Here is a 16,228-nt window from a genome sequence, read left to right on the forward strand (position 1 = left end):
GGGAGAATGGCCTCACTCATACGGGAACATGGAACCAAACAGCAGCATGCCAATGTGCAGCTGAGGCAGACAATCCTGATAAAAGAGAAGTATTGAGGCAGGCGAGATGGCTCAGTGGGTAAGAGCACTGGCTGCTCTTCCGAAGGTCCTCAGTTCAAATCCCAGCAACCACATGGTGGCTCACAACCACCTGTAATGAGCTCTGACGCCCTCTTCTGGTACATCTATAGACAGCTACAGTGTACTTATGTATAATAATAAATAAATCTTTGGGTCGGAGCGAGTGGGGACTGAGCAAGCCGGGCCAACCAGAGCTAGCAAGGCCAACAGAAGTGAGTAGAGGTTCTAAAAAAATTTCAAATCCCAGCAACCACATGAAGGCTCACAACCATCTGTACAGTTACAGTGTACTCATATACATAAAATACATAAATCTTTGGGAGGGAGAAAGAGAGAGAGAGAGAGAGAGAGAGAGAGAGAGAGAGAGAGAGTATTCCCAGCTGCAGAGTTCTCCTCATACATATACCTCAGCCAAAAAAGCAATGGGGCTGCAACTGACTGAGCCAGTGAGGGGTGGGGTGGGGTGGCATGGGAGGAAGAAAACCTGGGATCATTTGGCCTCCAAAACTAGGATAAAGCTTTTGGTTTCTACTCTAAGTGAAATTGGAATCCACTAATGGAACTGACCTTCAAGAAGAGCCACTTTGCTTCCAGTGCTGAGGACAAGTGGGCCAAGCTAGGGGACTGGGGAGGCAGCCCCTGCAATATGCGAGGTACAAGATGATGGTGGATTGGAAGAGGGCAGAGAGAAGTGGCTGCACTCCAAGTTTAAGAGGGGGGTTGTGTGTGGAATGAAGAGACAAGAGCCAAAATCATCTGGGACACACAATGGGATTTCCATTTGTTTATACTGAACAGAGTGCAGGAGAGGTCAGATGAGGGAAAGCGAGGTTGTGTCTATGACCTTGTCATAAACATGCAACAGATAGTGAAGGCCAGCTGTCTGTGTGCCTGCTGTGAGGATGGGAACAGACACGGGAGGGTGCTGCTACCAAGATCCCACAGGTGTGGTCCCACACAGTGAGTCGACAAAAGGAAGGGAGAGTGAGCAAGCAGAATCTCAGAGCAATTGGATGTTGGTGAGAGGAACTCTGGACGGGCTGAGATCAGGTATGTGCTTCACAGGATCTGCAAGAGCTAGTCAATTCTGGAGAGCTAAGGTCGGCTGCACATGCTAGGGAGGTAGAGAAAAATATGTTGCTACAGAAAGACCTTATCTGGATACATACCTAATCGTGTATGCATGAAACCGACTCCGAGGCGTCTTCACTCCTCTACAGAAGGATGCTATGTGAGACTCCTTTATATTCCAACTGCCTGTCACACTTCCCAGCACAGCACTGCTTAATTCGGCTTTGCAGAAACCCACTCTTACGTAATGCAAGACAAAGTGACAATATGACACTGCTCCCTGACTCTGGCCCTGCTCAAGCAGCCCTGGACTCTTCTGCATCTTGGCTGGAAGTCTGATGTTTGTTTGGGTGTTTCCAAGCATCTCAGAAGGCCCTGGCAAGAGTGGGGAAAACTGGGGGCTTGCTAGGTCTTGTTCTTTAGGCATCACCTACAAGCTTCCCTTTGAAAGGCTTCCTTTGGGGGTGAGTAGGATAGCTCAGTGGGTAAAGGCACTTCCCACCAACCCTGATAATTTGACTTTGTTCCCTAGGACACGAGGAGAGAACCGGCTGTCACAGGCTGCCTTCTGAACAATCACACATCACATCATGGCGCTCATATACCTAACTTCTCCAGACACAAAAATAAATAATTATCATGTAATTTTATTTTAAAACTTTAAGACAAAAGGCTTTTTTTAAAAAGGTTCCTTTGAGTTGGGCATGATGCTACAAGCCTGTAATCTCAGAAGTTTGGAAGATAAGGCAAGAGAACCAAAAGATCAAGGCCAATCTGGGCTATTTTAATATGACCCTCATCTTAGAGACAGAGAGAAAAAGGCAGACAGACAGGCAGACAGACACAATCTCAATTTCTCAGACACAGTGGGACATGGGTTGTGCCTCTATGACCACTTACAAGTAAGTTAGCTGGGTGCTTAGCTCAGTGGCTGCAGTAGCCCTGACTGTAGTGTTCTTGGCCTTACTCGGAGCCATTTTGTCAGTCTGTCTCTCCATTTACCTGTTCTTGCCTAACCTATCTTCATTGGGCTTCTGAGTGGGCACGGTGCTCCCAGATGCGTACTATTTGATTTTCACTATTACTTGGAGCAGTACATGTCACATGTAATTTATGAAGAAAAACTATCTCCTATAGCTAATTGATATATTGTGGTTTAGCTTTCTAGAAAGTTCTTACTCTTAAATACCAGCATGATATTGGACTGTTCTTAAGCAATGATATTTCAAGGAGAATTAAAATCAGGAAAAGTGATAAGAAGCCAGTGGCATGTGCCACCTGCCAGCTGGGTACCATCAGTAGCTGGATCCTTAAGGGTCACCTTCTCCCATGGCTGAGAGTGGCACAGACCAGCTGGAGACATTCACAAATGCATTTCGATTTAGAATGGCAAGCCCAAGCCAAGCCATTGCACTTGATCCCTTGAACAAGAACCTTCAATCTGGACTAAGACAGTGTGGCAGAAGGCTGCCTTTCCTCCTCCCTGCTGTTTGGTCAGGAAGGGGAAGGAGAGTATTCAAAGAATCGCTGAGCTAGATACAAGGACAGTGGGCTGTAGCTAACCCCAGATTCAACTGCAGTGGGGTCAGCTGCCCCGTACTACCTAGCTGGGCCTTCTGCCATTTCCTTCATGAGAGCATGGGTGTGAGGTGGTTTCTGCTGAAATGTCAAGCTCTTAAAATGGGTTTATCAACTGATTCATGTAATAAGAGACAGGGCAAAAAGGAAAAGACATGCTTCTTCCAGATTCCCAAAACCGGCAGGTGCAAAGCCAAAAAATTAAGTTGATTCATGTAAGATCCGCTTTTCTCTTTGCTCTACAAACAACGACAAACCCACAAATTCAGGAGCACAAAGAGACTGTCTAAGATGTGGCCATACCCTGCTGGGGATGTTCAAAAAGCCTACCTAGAACCAGCAGGATGGTCAATGAGGCTTTCACTTCCAGAAGAGGGCAGTATCCACCCAGGTTCAGCACCTTCTTCGAAGGTGTTATAACTACATTCTCCACCCTCAGAGATGGCCCTATGGCCTCCCCTGAAAGATCAGGGGAGCAGAAAGTGCCCATCCACAGAACCAGAAGAGAAGACATTTCTTCTCTTCTGAGTATATCCCAGGCAACGCTACCCCATCTTCTTGTCAGTCCCCTCAGGCTTAGGATTTTCGTCTGAGTTGACGATAACCCTTCATTCCCTGAGGTTGCTAGTTATGATGACTTCTCCTGCAGGAGAGGAAGGAAGCTGCCAACCACAGCAGGGGCTGCTGGGACTGCCATTCAGTTAACATACTGGTTCCTGCCCAGGTGGGGGATATCAGTAGACTGTACCATGGAGCCTGACATTGTCTCTTCGAAAATGATAACCTGTGGAAAACAAGGGCTGGGTTGTGAGGTCTACCCTGTAGGCAGATGGGAGAGTATGGGATAGCAGGATTAGAAGGGTGGGGGTGGGATGCAGTTGGAAGGAGGTGGTAGGGGTGAATGCAGACTTGTCACTAAGGAAGGGGATGAATAGGGTTGCAGAAATACCCACCCTCTCCTACTTCCTGGTCAAGCATTTCAGGGGCAGAGAAGCAATTTGATAGCAGGGGCAGCAGGGATAGGAAGAGAGTTTCAAGGAAAAAGGAGGGAGTCTACAAGTATTCCCACCTTGTTGATTCCTTTGTCCAGCCAGACACCTGGGAGGTAGAGAGTCTCCTGAGGTCCTATGTTCCAGTAGCGTCCAAGGTTGTAACCATTGACGAATACAACCCCCTTCACCCAGCCCTTCAAATAAAACAGGGAAGGTCTCGCTTTACCACGGGAGCCCCAAAGTGAGAAACAGACCACGTTCCTGAGAGACCAAAGTGAACCAACATTAGACATCCATGAAGGTCAACCCACTCCACTGCTGTGCCTCCTAGGCAGAGTAATCAACCCTAGACTGAGATGTACCACAAGGTGCTTCAGCTTTGAGCCCACTCTGACCCAGAGAAGTCACAGGATCCCTATCCTATGGGGCGATATAGAAAGACATGGAGGTTTCTGGCCCAGGTGTTACAGAAAACTCTATCAAAGTCAGCTTGGCTTGGAGCCCTAAGAAAATGAGAGAACAGGAGAGGAAAGGAGTCCTACAAACCTCCAACTTCAGAAATGTGTCACAAGGGTAAAGGCCTACTGACAAGGCACCCAGGAAGAAAGCAGGAAAGGTCAGTTCTTTGGGTACAACACTCCACTTGTCCACGTCGAACCTAAGGACAGGATGTAAACAGAAAAAGAGGGAAGGACCATCTCACATCTGCTTCCAGACCTGCATCTAATTTCCTAAGGCACATCCCTTCCCCTAACAAGGCTCCAAGGCCACCCACTCCCAACCAGGTCATAGGATGGCAGCAAGACAGCAGGATGGGCACTTCCCAGTTTGTAAACATGGGTTCCAATGCTGGTCCTACCCCGCACCATAGGTAGGTCACTGTAGCCTCTGAGAGGCCAGGGTATTCCTGGCTCCTGCTGCATATTAGCAATGACCTCATACACCAGACTCACAGGGACCCACCTCTGGAGGAACTGCTTTGTCATATCCAGGCTGTAGATTTTGAAGTTTTTCAGGGGTTTATTATTCAGATAGAGATTTCCAATTAAACCTAGGGAGAGTGGGCAAAGAAAGATGAGAAAACCCCAAATTGGGAGACAGGTGACACAGCTGCAGCCAGGGCACGTGTGGATGTGCCAGGGAAGATGAAGCAAGAATCTTTCCTACAGCACGTGCGGCCTAAGGTACTCTACACTTGGACTAAAGCCTCCCGGGCGATGTCAAAAGGGTAGCAATAGATAAGACCACTGTTTGTCAAAGCATAGAATTTGTCACGAAGAAGAACAGTACATCCAAGAGCAGTGACACAGAGCTGAGATGTCAGTGTGTAACATCTGGTTTCTGGCCTCTTTCCAGGAAAAGCTGTATTTGGCTAAGTGGTAACAGAGAGCCTAACTTTATGGTATTATAAGGGTCTCAGACTAAAAGACCTGGTCACTCAGCAAGAAACTTGCCACTCAACCTAAGATTAAAGATAGTTTTAAAGACATCCAGAATGTGAGCAGGTAGCAACATCACATAGTTTGCTCGTTGCATGTCTGGCTTCCTCCTGAGCCAAGCAGCATTCCCTCAGTTTTCTTGAGGGAGATGAAGAACAGAAATTCAGTGTCAAGACCCAAGAAGGCAGGGATTCTATACTCTTCCATGGACTCCAAGATATTCCCATCCCTGGCTCCTTACTCACAACACTGAAAGCAGAGAGGCCCACTCCCACCAAAGTAAATTTCAGCAGAAAAAAAAGATGAAGAGGGCATCTTAGGACCTATGGAAGTTTCTGGAACAAGCACCATTCAGTTCTAAAGCACTACGGGGAAAGTGGCCAAACCTTCCTGACCCATTAGCCAGGACTTATATGTAGATAAACCAGGCACCACCTGTCTTCAGTAAGCCTCCATGAATTGCCTCTCTTGCAGTGGGTCCCCAAGATCCAGCTCCCTAAAATAGGCTTCCATAAACCACCTCCCTGAGGGGGCCCCAGTGGCCTGTTAATGGACTCGATGGTGCACAGATAGACAAGTCTGAAGAGTGGTGACAGCTTTTCTCCTGGTCTGTACTAGGACCCACCTTTACGCTGGCTGTCAATGTTATTTCCATAGTTGACTCGCCCACGATTCTCCACCAAGATCCTCAGTATGGTGTAACCCTGCCAGGAACACAGTGGCCAGTTAACCCTGCTTGATAAGTCATCTACACCTGGGAATTTGTGTTCCCAGTCATTCGCTATGCTCTGAGAATGAGCGTGAGAGCCCCCAACTGGTCACAAAGCTATGTGTGCTCTTCTCTTTCCAGTTTTTAATTAAGAAGTGTCCTGGCTTCCTGATTTTCCTCCTTTGACTCCTACCAAGTTTCTTAGCCATCCCCCACATCCCTAGGATAACAAACCTGGGTCAAGGGGATAGTGATCTTCGTTGTTTTATAGTCCAGGAATCCTATAGATACTCTATTCAAAAAGACCTGCCAAAGTGAGCAAATGAAAATCATGATCAACAGGAGGGAGAAGAGCCTCTGTTAAACAAGAAGACAAATATCACTGGGAGTACTTATGAAGGTGCTTGGCAGTCAGGGAGGAAAATGAACACCATGGTTATGAGGGAAAAATCATGCAAAATACACACTGCCAACAGCTGATCCTGAAGGCAGAAAATAACTTGTGTGCTGCATGCCTGGTCATCACAAAGTCCCGCAAATTCTGAGGAGATGCTCCTACCTGTCCTCTGTCACGCACGAGGCCACTGAGGACACCAGATGAAAAGATGGTGGTCTCGTATAGAACATACCCAAAGGCCTGCCCATTACCATTGTTTACTGGCAGGTTCTCCATGTTGATGGGTATCTCAGATGTGACTGGCTACATAAGAAGACACAAGAAGGCACAGGAGTCAGGCAGCTCCTAATTCTAAGTTTTCACATCAGCAGCAAGGATATAAGGGACAGGATGCAAGGATGCTCCAACCTCTTCTTCTCTACTCCACCTTCTTACTAGCTTAAACTAATGACGCCTCAGAGACATAAATAAGGACAACAGGAAAAGGGAGAATTTACGAGAGTCCTACAATCTACCAGAATCCTGAAGCCACCATAACATCATTGAATCTTTAAGCTAGCATCACAACAGAATGAACTGTAGCAGGTTTCCTCTTTCCTCTCCACAGGGAAAGGATTACCCCCACCTCTGCTCCTCACCCTATCCATGACGTACAGAAAGGCCTACCCCTGGGATTAGAGGGGAGACCCAGGTTCAACCTCTTCTATTCCTTCCCAATTCCCACTCCAACACCGATGTATTTTCTTCACTCGGTTCTCTGGTTTGGTAGAGACCTCAATGCAACTGGGTGGCTTTGCTCATCCCAGAACCCCATTGGGAAAGTTCCTGGGTCCTGTTTTCTTAATAGCTATTCCTGATACCCAGCCTGCAGCACTTACCTTATCCATGTACTGGATAGCATCCCACAGTGACAGGTAGAAAGATGGACTCATTGGCTCATAGACCATCTTAGCAGTAAGCTCAGGTGGAGGAGGTGGAGGAATACCTGCAACAGGAACCATGGCCCTCCCTTAAAAATTAAATCATCATTACCTCCTCCAACCTCATACCCATGGTCCCATGAGCTCCTTCCATCTGGGCACCAAGATCAACCACAGGCCCTACTCAGAGCTTAAATTACTCTAGAACATGGGGCCTGGGCAAGAGAAGGGCTTATTTGTATCTTCTATATGGCATAAATAGGTTTAGCATGATTCATATACAAAAGGCACAGAATGAGGACAATAATCTCTCAAACCTTCTTTGTCTAGAATGTTGTTTTTATTATTTATTTATTTATTTATTTACTTATTATTTTTTGGCAGTGGGGTATGTAGAACACAGGGTCTTATGCATGCTAGACAAGAGTTCTAACACTGAGATACATTTCACAGTAGTCTAGGACATTTTTGAATATGGATTATTTAGAGTTGAAGTAGGATAGGAAGACAGCAGAAACTCCAAGGGTTCATAGCACAAGCATGGGCCGAAGTGAATGTTTGAATCTTTTCCTAGTTTGTACCTGAGAAGGTTCCAAAGAGTTCTCGAAGCTTGGTGTATTTGGCAGTGTAGTCTCCAGCCTCGGTCAGTATGGCATCGTAGTCTGCAAGATACCCATGGACCAATCAGGCTCTCCTATCCCCAGAACAATACAAAGGGATAAGGGAAAAAGCAGGAAGAGGAACTTGGAAAGGAGAAACAGAGTTCCCAGACCAGCAATTTTGAATAGAATCACCGTTAGTATGAACCATTTAGTCAAACTACGGTACTAAGTACTACCAAAGTGCCTATGAACATGGCATGATACTATATTTTTGACTGCAAGTACATATAATGGAACATCTCTTCTACTCCCTGAGAACCCTCAGTCAGAGGGCCAAGATCACACCTTCCCAGGGGTCTGAGAGAGGAGTGTCTGTTCCCATCCTTCTCATTCTAGACTTACCTCCCCTCCCTTGTTCTTTTAAACAGCTCTCTCATCAGAACAAGCTGTTCACAGGCACCTACCACTCGGGAAATTTAGAGGTGACAGTCAGACAAAGTCTCTATCTTCCCTGGATATTATGTAGCTGAAGACATGAAATAACCAAGAAACTGTCTCTAAAGGATTCTCCATCAGAAGTGCCAGCCCTATAGACACTAGAGAGGACCATGGAGGACCACTGAGGATACTTGCCATAGCTGGTAACATCAGCCTTGTAGTCATTAAAATGCATGGCTCCATTTATGAAGCCAAAATTTGTTCCTCCGTGGAACATGTACAGGTTGATGGAGGAGCCGTCTTTGATGATGGCAGACACTGTTTGCAGGACCTCTTCAAGGAGAGAGCAGGGAGAAGGGATGTTTGCAGTGAGTCAAAGCCTAAGGAAAGTCCCAACTAGGCCCCTTGTTCTCAGTCCCCACCAGGCCACTCATCACTGGGTCATTCAGCTTTCTCTGGACAATCTGCAGCCAGTAAGCTGTTTCCACCCTATCAGATAGCATATTTCCTAGTGGCTATTCTGTCCCAAGGAAATACAACAAAGCTGGGACCCCATTACACAACAGTTCTGCCTGTGTCCCTAATCCCTCCCTTAACTCAAAAACAAATCAACAAAATGCAAACAGAGTAGCAGACAATAAAATAAAAGGTCAATTAATATATATTTGAGTGATATAGCTAATAAATGTAAACTTAATGCTGACCTAGTGAACTGGCAAATTTTAAAAAATTATTTTAATACTTGGTACTGATGAGTCTGGAGGAAATAAGCATTCTCCTTTCATAATTACCAATATGCTGCTACAGTCTTTCTGAAGGATGGTGGTAAATACATATATTAAATCTGTACTGATGCAGCAATTTATTCTTTATCATAAGAAAATTTATCCCCAAAAACTTCAAGGATGTTTGTTTAAATGGTATTCAACTAACCAAAGTCAAACTAAGCAATCAGTTAAGGAACTGGGTCACTAACTGGTTGTTTAGTCATCAATACAATGGAGCTCTTCAAATTCTTTAAGATAGAGACGTCTGATTATACCAAGCATGCCTATGTTCAATAGTATAGGATGGTGGGAGGGTGTGAGTTTGTGTGTGTGTGTGTGTGTGTGGTGTTGTGTGTGTAGTGTGTATATGAGTGAAGATCTGATCAATCTATTTCTAGCTCTATCAGTATGTAAACAAATGGAGCTACACTAATTGCTGCCTGTACTGTTAAGTATAGCAGAATGCTTGTTCTAGACTCAGGGTCGTTTATTTCTTCTTTAAACTTCCCTACATTTCCCAGATATCTACAATACACATGTGTTACTTTTCTACTTACAAAAACACAGAAAAGCAATGAGGACAGCCCTATTGCTATTTCAAGTGTCAAGTCTCTGAAATACCAAGAGCTGAATCTGAATACAAATGATCCTGGGAACTCAGCATCCTGCAACTCCACACACAATGCCAGGGAATGCAAAACACATTCTTACAGAGTATCAACATACATATTAGGTTCAGGCAAAGTAAAACACTTACCAGAGGAATCCAAGATATTGTGGGAGCCACCCCATGAGTCAAACCACCCTGTCCAGTACTCCATCACCATCTTGGGTTGAATCCCCTAGGTACCACAAAATGAGAATTAGGCAGGCAGGTTGATGAAATAGAACCCCGTATCTTTGTCCTCCGTGGCTGTCTACCCCTTGCCTGAGAGGCTTGTAGGTGCACAGTATGGATCATTCACTGACCACGTGTGGCCTCACTACCTGCTGCTATAACAGGGAAGAGGCTACCAGAGTTGATGTACTTTTGATGGTGCATATGACAGATACTAGAAGGAAAACAGAAGTACCTGCTCAGAATTTATCACCTGACTTGGATGCCCTTTCCTACATTGGTTGGGTTGCATTCTGGCTGCAACCTTTGCCAACCAGGGAAGAAGAATGTCCTATTCTGGATGAGTATATCTGAGAGCCACACCATGGACAAAGACAGACCAAAGTTACTGCCGCTCTGTATGTGGAAGTCAGCAAGCTTCAGAGTGGGTTTCTTTTAGTTTGGCTTACATAACAGTTTACAAAACTAAAACAGAAGCTCAGATCCCAGCAGAGCAGCTAGCTGCTCACGGAGCAAGCTCTACAGCTGCACTCTGGATTCACACCTTGCCTAGGCTACTGAACAAGTCTTAATTATGACTTCAGACCACTGAGGTGACATCTGCTTCCTCCAAGCATACAGGGATCACTCTGGGACTAGGCTTGGCTCCACCATGTTTGCAAAAGCTGTAAACACCTGGGCGTGTGTAAAAGACTCATCTGCTAAGATTTTAGGCTCTGAGCCAGGAAGCATGCCTTATTTACTCAGAGACAGCTGATTAAATACCCTCTCTCAGGGCTTTCCTGACATTTGAAATGCCATAAAACGTAACAGAACACGTTCCAGAGAGATAGGACATACTTAGTGGTTCGTGGCATAGAAAGTACCAACTATCCCTGACGAAAAGTCTCAAGATGTTTTTAGCAAGCTGGTAGCTTTGGTTTCCTTTCCATCCCAAAATATGCCATCAAGGGAGAAGCAGAGTCTAAGTACTAAGTCCAAAACCTCCAGGGCCAACAGTGGGCTTATTTGCTTAAGAGTTTCTGTGGTGTGGGAGCAGATGGTGAATGTCCAGCACGGATCAAGTTGTCTTCCTGCAGAATGTGGTACAGCCAACCCCAAACTGACCATCTTCTGGGTACTTTATCCATTTTCTGTCTACCTCCTTGACCGTGGATAGCAGTAACAGTAGCTAACACTCATGCTCACTAGGAGAACTGGATGAAAGGTTGCATATAAATTTCTGGTATACAGGAATTACTTAGAAATCTCTAGCATGAGTGATCTTCCTTGCTGAGCATATATTTAAGGACTAATGGATACCCCAAAGTTAATCAGTGCTAGAGTCTATAGTATCCATTCAATGAAGCCCTCCAGACAAAACCAGCTCTTTAAGTAAGGGCAGATGTCATAGATTATACAAGAAAGTACTTCAGCAGTGCCATTCTCCTGATGACAGCCAGCCTAATAGCACTGGCATGGCAAGTTGTCTAGAGATCAGCAGCAGACACCCTTTCTATCACCAGTACGGTAAGGTGCTTTTCAAATATTACCTTAGGCAAGACAAGGTTCTCATCATACCTACACAACTAAAGGCAAAACAGAAACACCAAGGAGCCAAGCAGCGTCTCCATGGGCTCACAATAGAGTGACCAAGTGGGTACTAAGCAGCTCCCAGCATTAGCCACTTTGAGACCATATATCATGAGCCTCTCATCCCAAGTAGATTACAGACACCACAGGACATAGGTCCTATGATCAGTCATGAGATAAGACAGAGCAGCCACCTCTAGAGACCTAGGACAATCCTGGAAGAAAGAAGATGAGAAGACAGAGTTCCACCTGAATACACACATGTATATGCATAATCCTTCCCCTCTGGAAAGTCTACCAGAGATCAGACCTGCCTTCCTCCTAGGAGCCTTCCCGCCTGTTCTGACCACCATCTGCACCACAGGAATAGCCACACCATACACACACACTCACTTTACAGGGTACTACATGTCCTGATGACTTCATGAGTATGCCTGAGGACATCATTCCTACTTTGAAATGCCAACAACTGGAACAATCTACTCAGTGGACCACAAGTAACCCCACACCATTGTCCCAGTATCCCCACAGGCATCTATCCATCATCAATAGACTCGATCAGTTTCCCTCTAGGCTGAGGACCATGGCAGATATGCAATTGATGGGGGCAACCTGGGGGCATTCATACCTTTCAGTAAGCCTGGTGGAGATGAGCTATCTGTTCTGCACATGAGATATAGCTCAGCCTCAATAACATCTGTCTATTTAGAGAGACACACAAATTAGAGACATCAGCTGGAGCTACATGTAACTATCAGTCTGAGGATTGTGAAATACACCCAGAAACTGCTCTCATTTACTGACTTGGAGCCAACCAGGCCTCTTGCCTTATGGATAACAGAAACATGTCCACTGTCAATGAAGACTTAAAAGTTAAGGCCTTCTACAGTACAAGATGGGAAGGTTTTTCTCTCTCAATATCTCAAAGAAATTCTGGGGCTTGTGGAGTCCATAAAAGCCAAAAGCTTCAAAAGGTACCCTTGCCAAGAGTGCAACACACTTGGATGGTGTTAGTCTACACAGAAAAACTTTAGAGCACGGTTTCTAAGCTGCTTCCCTCCCATCCATGAAGCATTGTGCATGAACCAAGAGACTGGGAGAGCTAAGAGTCCTTCTCCGCCATCACAGATCTCTTAGCACAATTCAGGCATGTAGAATCCCTGCCCTCAAGCTATTAGATCCACAACATCCCCTGGGCCAGACCTACCTGTATAGATAAGAGAACAGTGTTGAGTGCCGTCAGCTCCTGTTGCGACTGTAAGTTGATGGTGGCCAGAACTAGGAAGGCAGTAGAGAAGGAAAAAAAAAAAAAAAGCATAGTCCTGGAGTCACAAAGACTTTCTGAATTACCCAAATCTTCAATCCACCAGCAAAAAAACCCAAACCTACTGTAGACATTGTTTCCTGCCTCCCATTAGAAATTAGCTCCAGTGATGCCAAGAATTGCCTATATTGTTATTCTTAGGAATGCCACCATTCGATACAGAGGGAAGCCCGAAAGTTAGCATCTGACTTTTCCTGACTGTAACATCTGCAGCCAGAGGAAAGTCTTATCTGAATTGCTGTCATTCATAGGAACCAGGCCTCAGCTCTACACCATACCCCAAGTGCAAAGGCAAAGCCTTTGTACACCGAGGGCAACAATGGTCTCAATGAAGGCTCATGTCACATTTCTTGGTAAGGACTCACCATCTACTGTTCTATAATGTGTTTATTTTAAAAAATGTAACCAGTACTTCAGACCATTTTCCATAAGCAAAGCCTGTGCTCAAGAAAAATACTATTGGTGGCTGATGGCCATGACCCTGCCACAGCCATAGTCAGCTGCAGAACTTGATTCCAAGGACCCTTGCCTGTTTACCGTCCATTTGAATGGCCAGTGTCAGATGCATGAGCTTAAGAGTGACTAAGGCAGAATGGCCAGCCCCAGCTATCATCCAGGATATCAGAGCATGCTCACCAGTGAAGAAAACAGAGCTAAAGCTCTAAAGGTAGGTACAGAAGCTTCCCTAGTGGTCCTCAATCTGTGAGCAGCAGAGTAGGGTTGCAAACTCAGGCCCCTTCACACCAAGCCTGTGATGTCACTGTCCTCCAGGAACCCACGGGGAAGACCCTGAAGCTCAACATCAACCCAATGCACGGGGCTAGCTAAACACAGACAGCAGTCATGTCATCCTGATACCTCATCAAATGCAAGAGTAAGAAGTAAGACGCAGAAGGGCTGTGAGCAAAGGTAGCGTGCTGAGGGCACCCTGGCAAGGTGAAATCCACCAGGGCCAGCAGGGGTCAGGAGGGTAGTCTACCTGATCCCAAGTAAGTCCTTCCTCCACTCTGAAGGACATCCCCTCCAGCCACAGGCATCCTCCCAGCCTTGTAGTCAAGCTTCCTTTTTCACCAGAGTCCATTCCTCTGGTGTGGTTCACATTCTCTTAGAAAACAATCCTCTAGGAGCATGGAGTGAGAGGTAGATGGAAAGCTGGAGGGGACCTCTGAACTGGGGAGAGGGTCCTGCACAGTCCCCACATCTGTTCCTCCAACATCTATGCAAGAAACCAGAGGCAGCTTCTAAATGTGGGTAAAAATGGCATTTCTAGACAATGACGTGAGTTTTCTTATGCTAGCAATCCTCATGGTTCCATTATCCCCACAGGGAAGGGCGTCTGTTCACCTCCTCTACCAATCTTCAGAGTTCCAGCTCCCTTCAGACATTGGGAAGAATAGTAACAGGAAGTCAGGGTAAGCAGAACTAATAAAAGAACAGATGGTGCTTTTAAAAACAAAGGAGGCATAGGATGGGAGCCTGGGAGGCCTCTGTTATGAGATTTGCTATGAGAGATTTGGGGAGAGATAAGGCTGGGGACAGAAGTGAGGGTGGGCTCCATGCATGATTCATGCTCAAAGTCCCATCATGCCATCACTCGGGGGCCTGGGGCAAAAGGATCATGAGTTTGAGAACAGCCAGACAAAGCAAGAAAAGGCAGGGATGGGGGTTTGGATGGCTTGGTATCTGAGATGACAAGGAAATCAGATGGGATCATGCATCCACTGGCTACCTGAGTGTCATGTTGCAGAGCAGCATACCCTACCCAGTAGGCCTGCAACCAACATGAACAACAGCATTGAACTGTACTAGCAAGAAAGGGAAGGTGTGTGAGACCAGCGGAACCCCAACCATCCAATTCAGCATCCGAGGCCAGCTTCAGAATCCTAAACCAACAGGCGTCGGATGCATGTACAGGAAGGTTGGATCTGGAGGAAAAGGTTACATTTCGAGATGGTTGTTTCTGCGGCATTGGAAGAGGAGGAAGGTATATTTCTTGTTATGTATTATTATTATTACTGTACTGATATGCCATGTGAGTAAATGTCTTAACTTTTTAAATTAAAAAAAGAAAAAAAAATCATTCTAGACAGCAGTGGCCTCAGGGGCCCGAGGACTGGACTTGCTGAGGAGGACAGGTGTGAAGGGACAGAGCATCTACTCTAAGGCCTGTGTAGACTGCCTCAGGCCCTTCATCTGGGCCTTGGTAGTAAACGTGAGTAGACGCTGCCACCTTGTGGAAATAACAGGAATTGCTGCAGATCTTTGTCACCTCCAAGGAGAATGTCTTTTCATTCACTGCTTGCTGTAGATAAGAGCCTTCTCCTCTCCATCTACCTATCAGTCATTCCCAGGAGTAACCAAACCAAGTACTGTGAGAGGGATATCAAGGTAAAAGCCCCATCCCCGAATAGGTCAGTCCAGAGAGGGAAACACAAAACAAACAAAACAGGCACCGGGAGGTGCTGTCAGAGCACAGCCCCCAGAAAGACTCACACCGGGACTTACAGGAGGGCTCAGCCTCCCTGTGCCCCAACTGCAGATGAGCACATGATCAAGCACAGGTCATCTGAGACAGCCCAAGGCCCACGGAGCTCACTGCTGCTGTGAGGTAGAGCAGTAAATTACGTGGGCTACTCCATAGGTCAAAAGGGAAAACGGAGCCAGAAGAGTGGACCGAGCCTTTTGAGGGAATGCATGTTCTAGCAGCATGCTCAGAGGAAGCCTCCCTACACGGACCTCCAGAGAGGGAACCAGTGCAGACTCCCTAACGGTATGCAGAGTCACAGAATCTGAGGGTGTTCCGGGTACCCGAGGAACGGGAGCCGGGAGGGTAGAACAGAGTGGGAAACAGGGAGCACCTGGGGGTGAACTCAGTCAGTCATGTGTGTGTGGAGACTGAGGCATGCAGCCAGGGTGTACTCAGGGTCATGTGTAGGTTATGGGAGGCTGTGGGAGGGAAGAGTGAAGGGGCATGCAGGGGTTGCTGCTGTGTGAGGAGCCTGTGCAGCAACCATTCTCAAAGTGTGTGCATCTCTCTTGTCTCTGCGGAGCACATGGAAGCCAAGCAGTAGATCAAGATGATCTAGGCTGCTCCCTTAGCTGTTAGACACACGGTCTTGCTATGTAGTTTTTTGGCTGGCCTGGAACTGTGTAGCCCAGGCTGGCCTCAAACTCACAGCCCTCCTGCCACCCTTTCCTAGTTCGGGGATTGCAGGCGTGTGCCCCAGGCCCAACTCCAGAATTACATTCTCAAATGCAGGCAGAGATTGCCGCATTGAGAAAATGATGCCGGAGGGGTCAGTGAAGAGAGAAGTTGGTGGGAACACTGTGGCCTTGCAGGTGGAAAGGATGGTAATGGTGAGAGGCAGTGAACCACATCCAAGTTCCGAATATATATTAAAGAAAAAAGTAAAGGCAGGAAGCGCCTAGCCTGGAAGAGACTTGAAGTGCCAAGGTCGGGG

At 46.4% G+C, this 16,228-nt stretch overlaps 1 protein-coding gene across 1 annotated transcript in view; it reads right to left on the minus strand.

Annotated features, from left to right (window-relative positions):
* Positions 1–1,887: 1,887 nt before the first annotated feature.
* The window catches only part of Glb1l2 (galactosidase beta 1 like 2), a 42,111-nt gene continuing 27,770 nt past the window's right edge, over positions 1,888–16,228 (minus strand). Inside the window, exons 8-19 of the mRNA XM_031345433.1 lie at positions 12,651–12,721; positions 9,791–9,875; positions 8,462–8,599; positions 7,808–7,888; positions 7,185–7,291; positions 6,469–6,609; positions 6,144–6,215; positions 5,826–5,904; positions 4,725–4,812; positions 4,308–4,419; positions 3,839–3,955; positions 1,888–3,553 (exon numbers count right to left, since the gene is read on the minus strand). Of these exons, the coding sequence (XP_031201293.1) occupies positions 3,467–3,553; positions 3,839–3,955; positions 4,308–4,419; positions 4,725–4,812; positions 5,826–5,904; positions 6,144–6,215; positions 6,469–6,609; positions 7,185–7,291; positions 7,808–7,888; positions 8,462–8,599; positions 9,791–9,875; positions 12,651–12,721 (1,178 nt within the window). The 3' untranslated portion in view covers positions 1,888–3,466. The remainder of the gene's footprint in view (positions 3,554–3,838; positions 3,956–4,307; positions 4,420–4,724; positions 4,813–5,825; positions 5,905–6,143; positions 6,216–6,468; positions 6,610–7,184; positions 7,292–7,807; positions 7,889–8,461; positions 8,600–9,790; positions 9,876–12,650; positions 12,722–16,228) is intronic.

Source organism: Mastomys coucha, unplaced genomic scaffold (genome assembly GCF_008632895.1).
Source record: "Mastomys coucha isolate ucsf_1 unplaced genomic scaffold, UCSF_Mcou_1 pScaffold23, whole genome shotgun sequence".
In the NCBI taxonomy this organism is placed as follows: domain Eukaryota; kingdom Metazoa; phylum Chordata; class Mammalia; order Rodentia; family Muridae; genus Mastomys; species Mastomys coucha.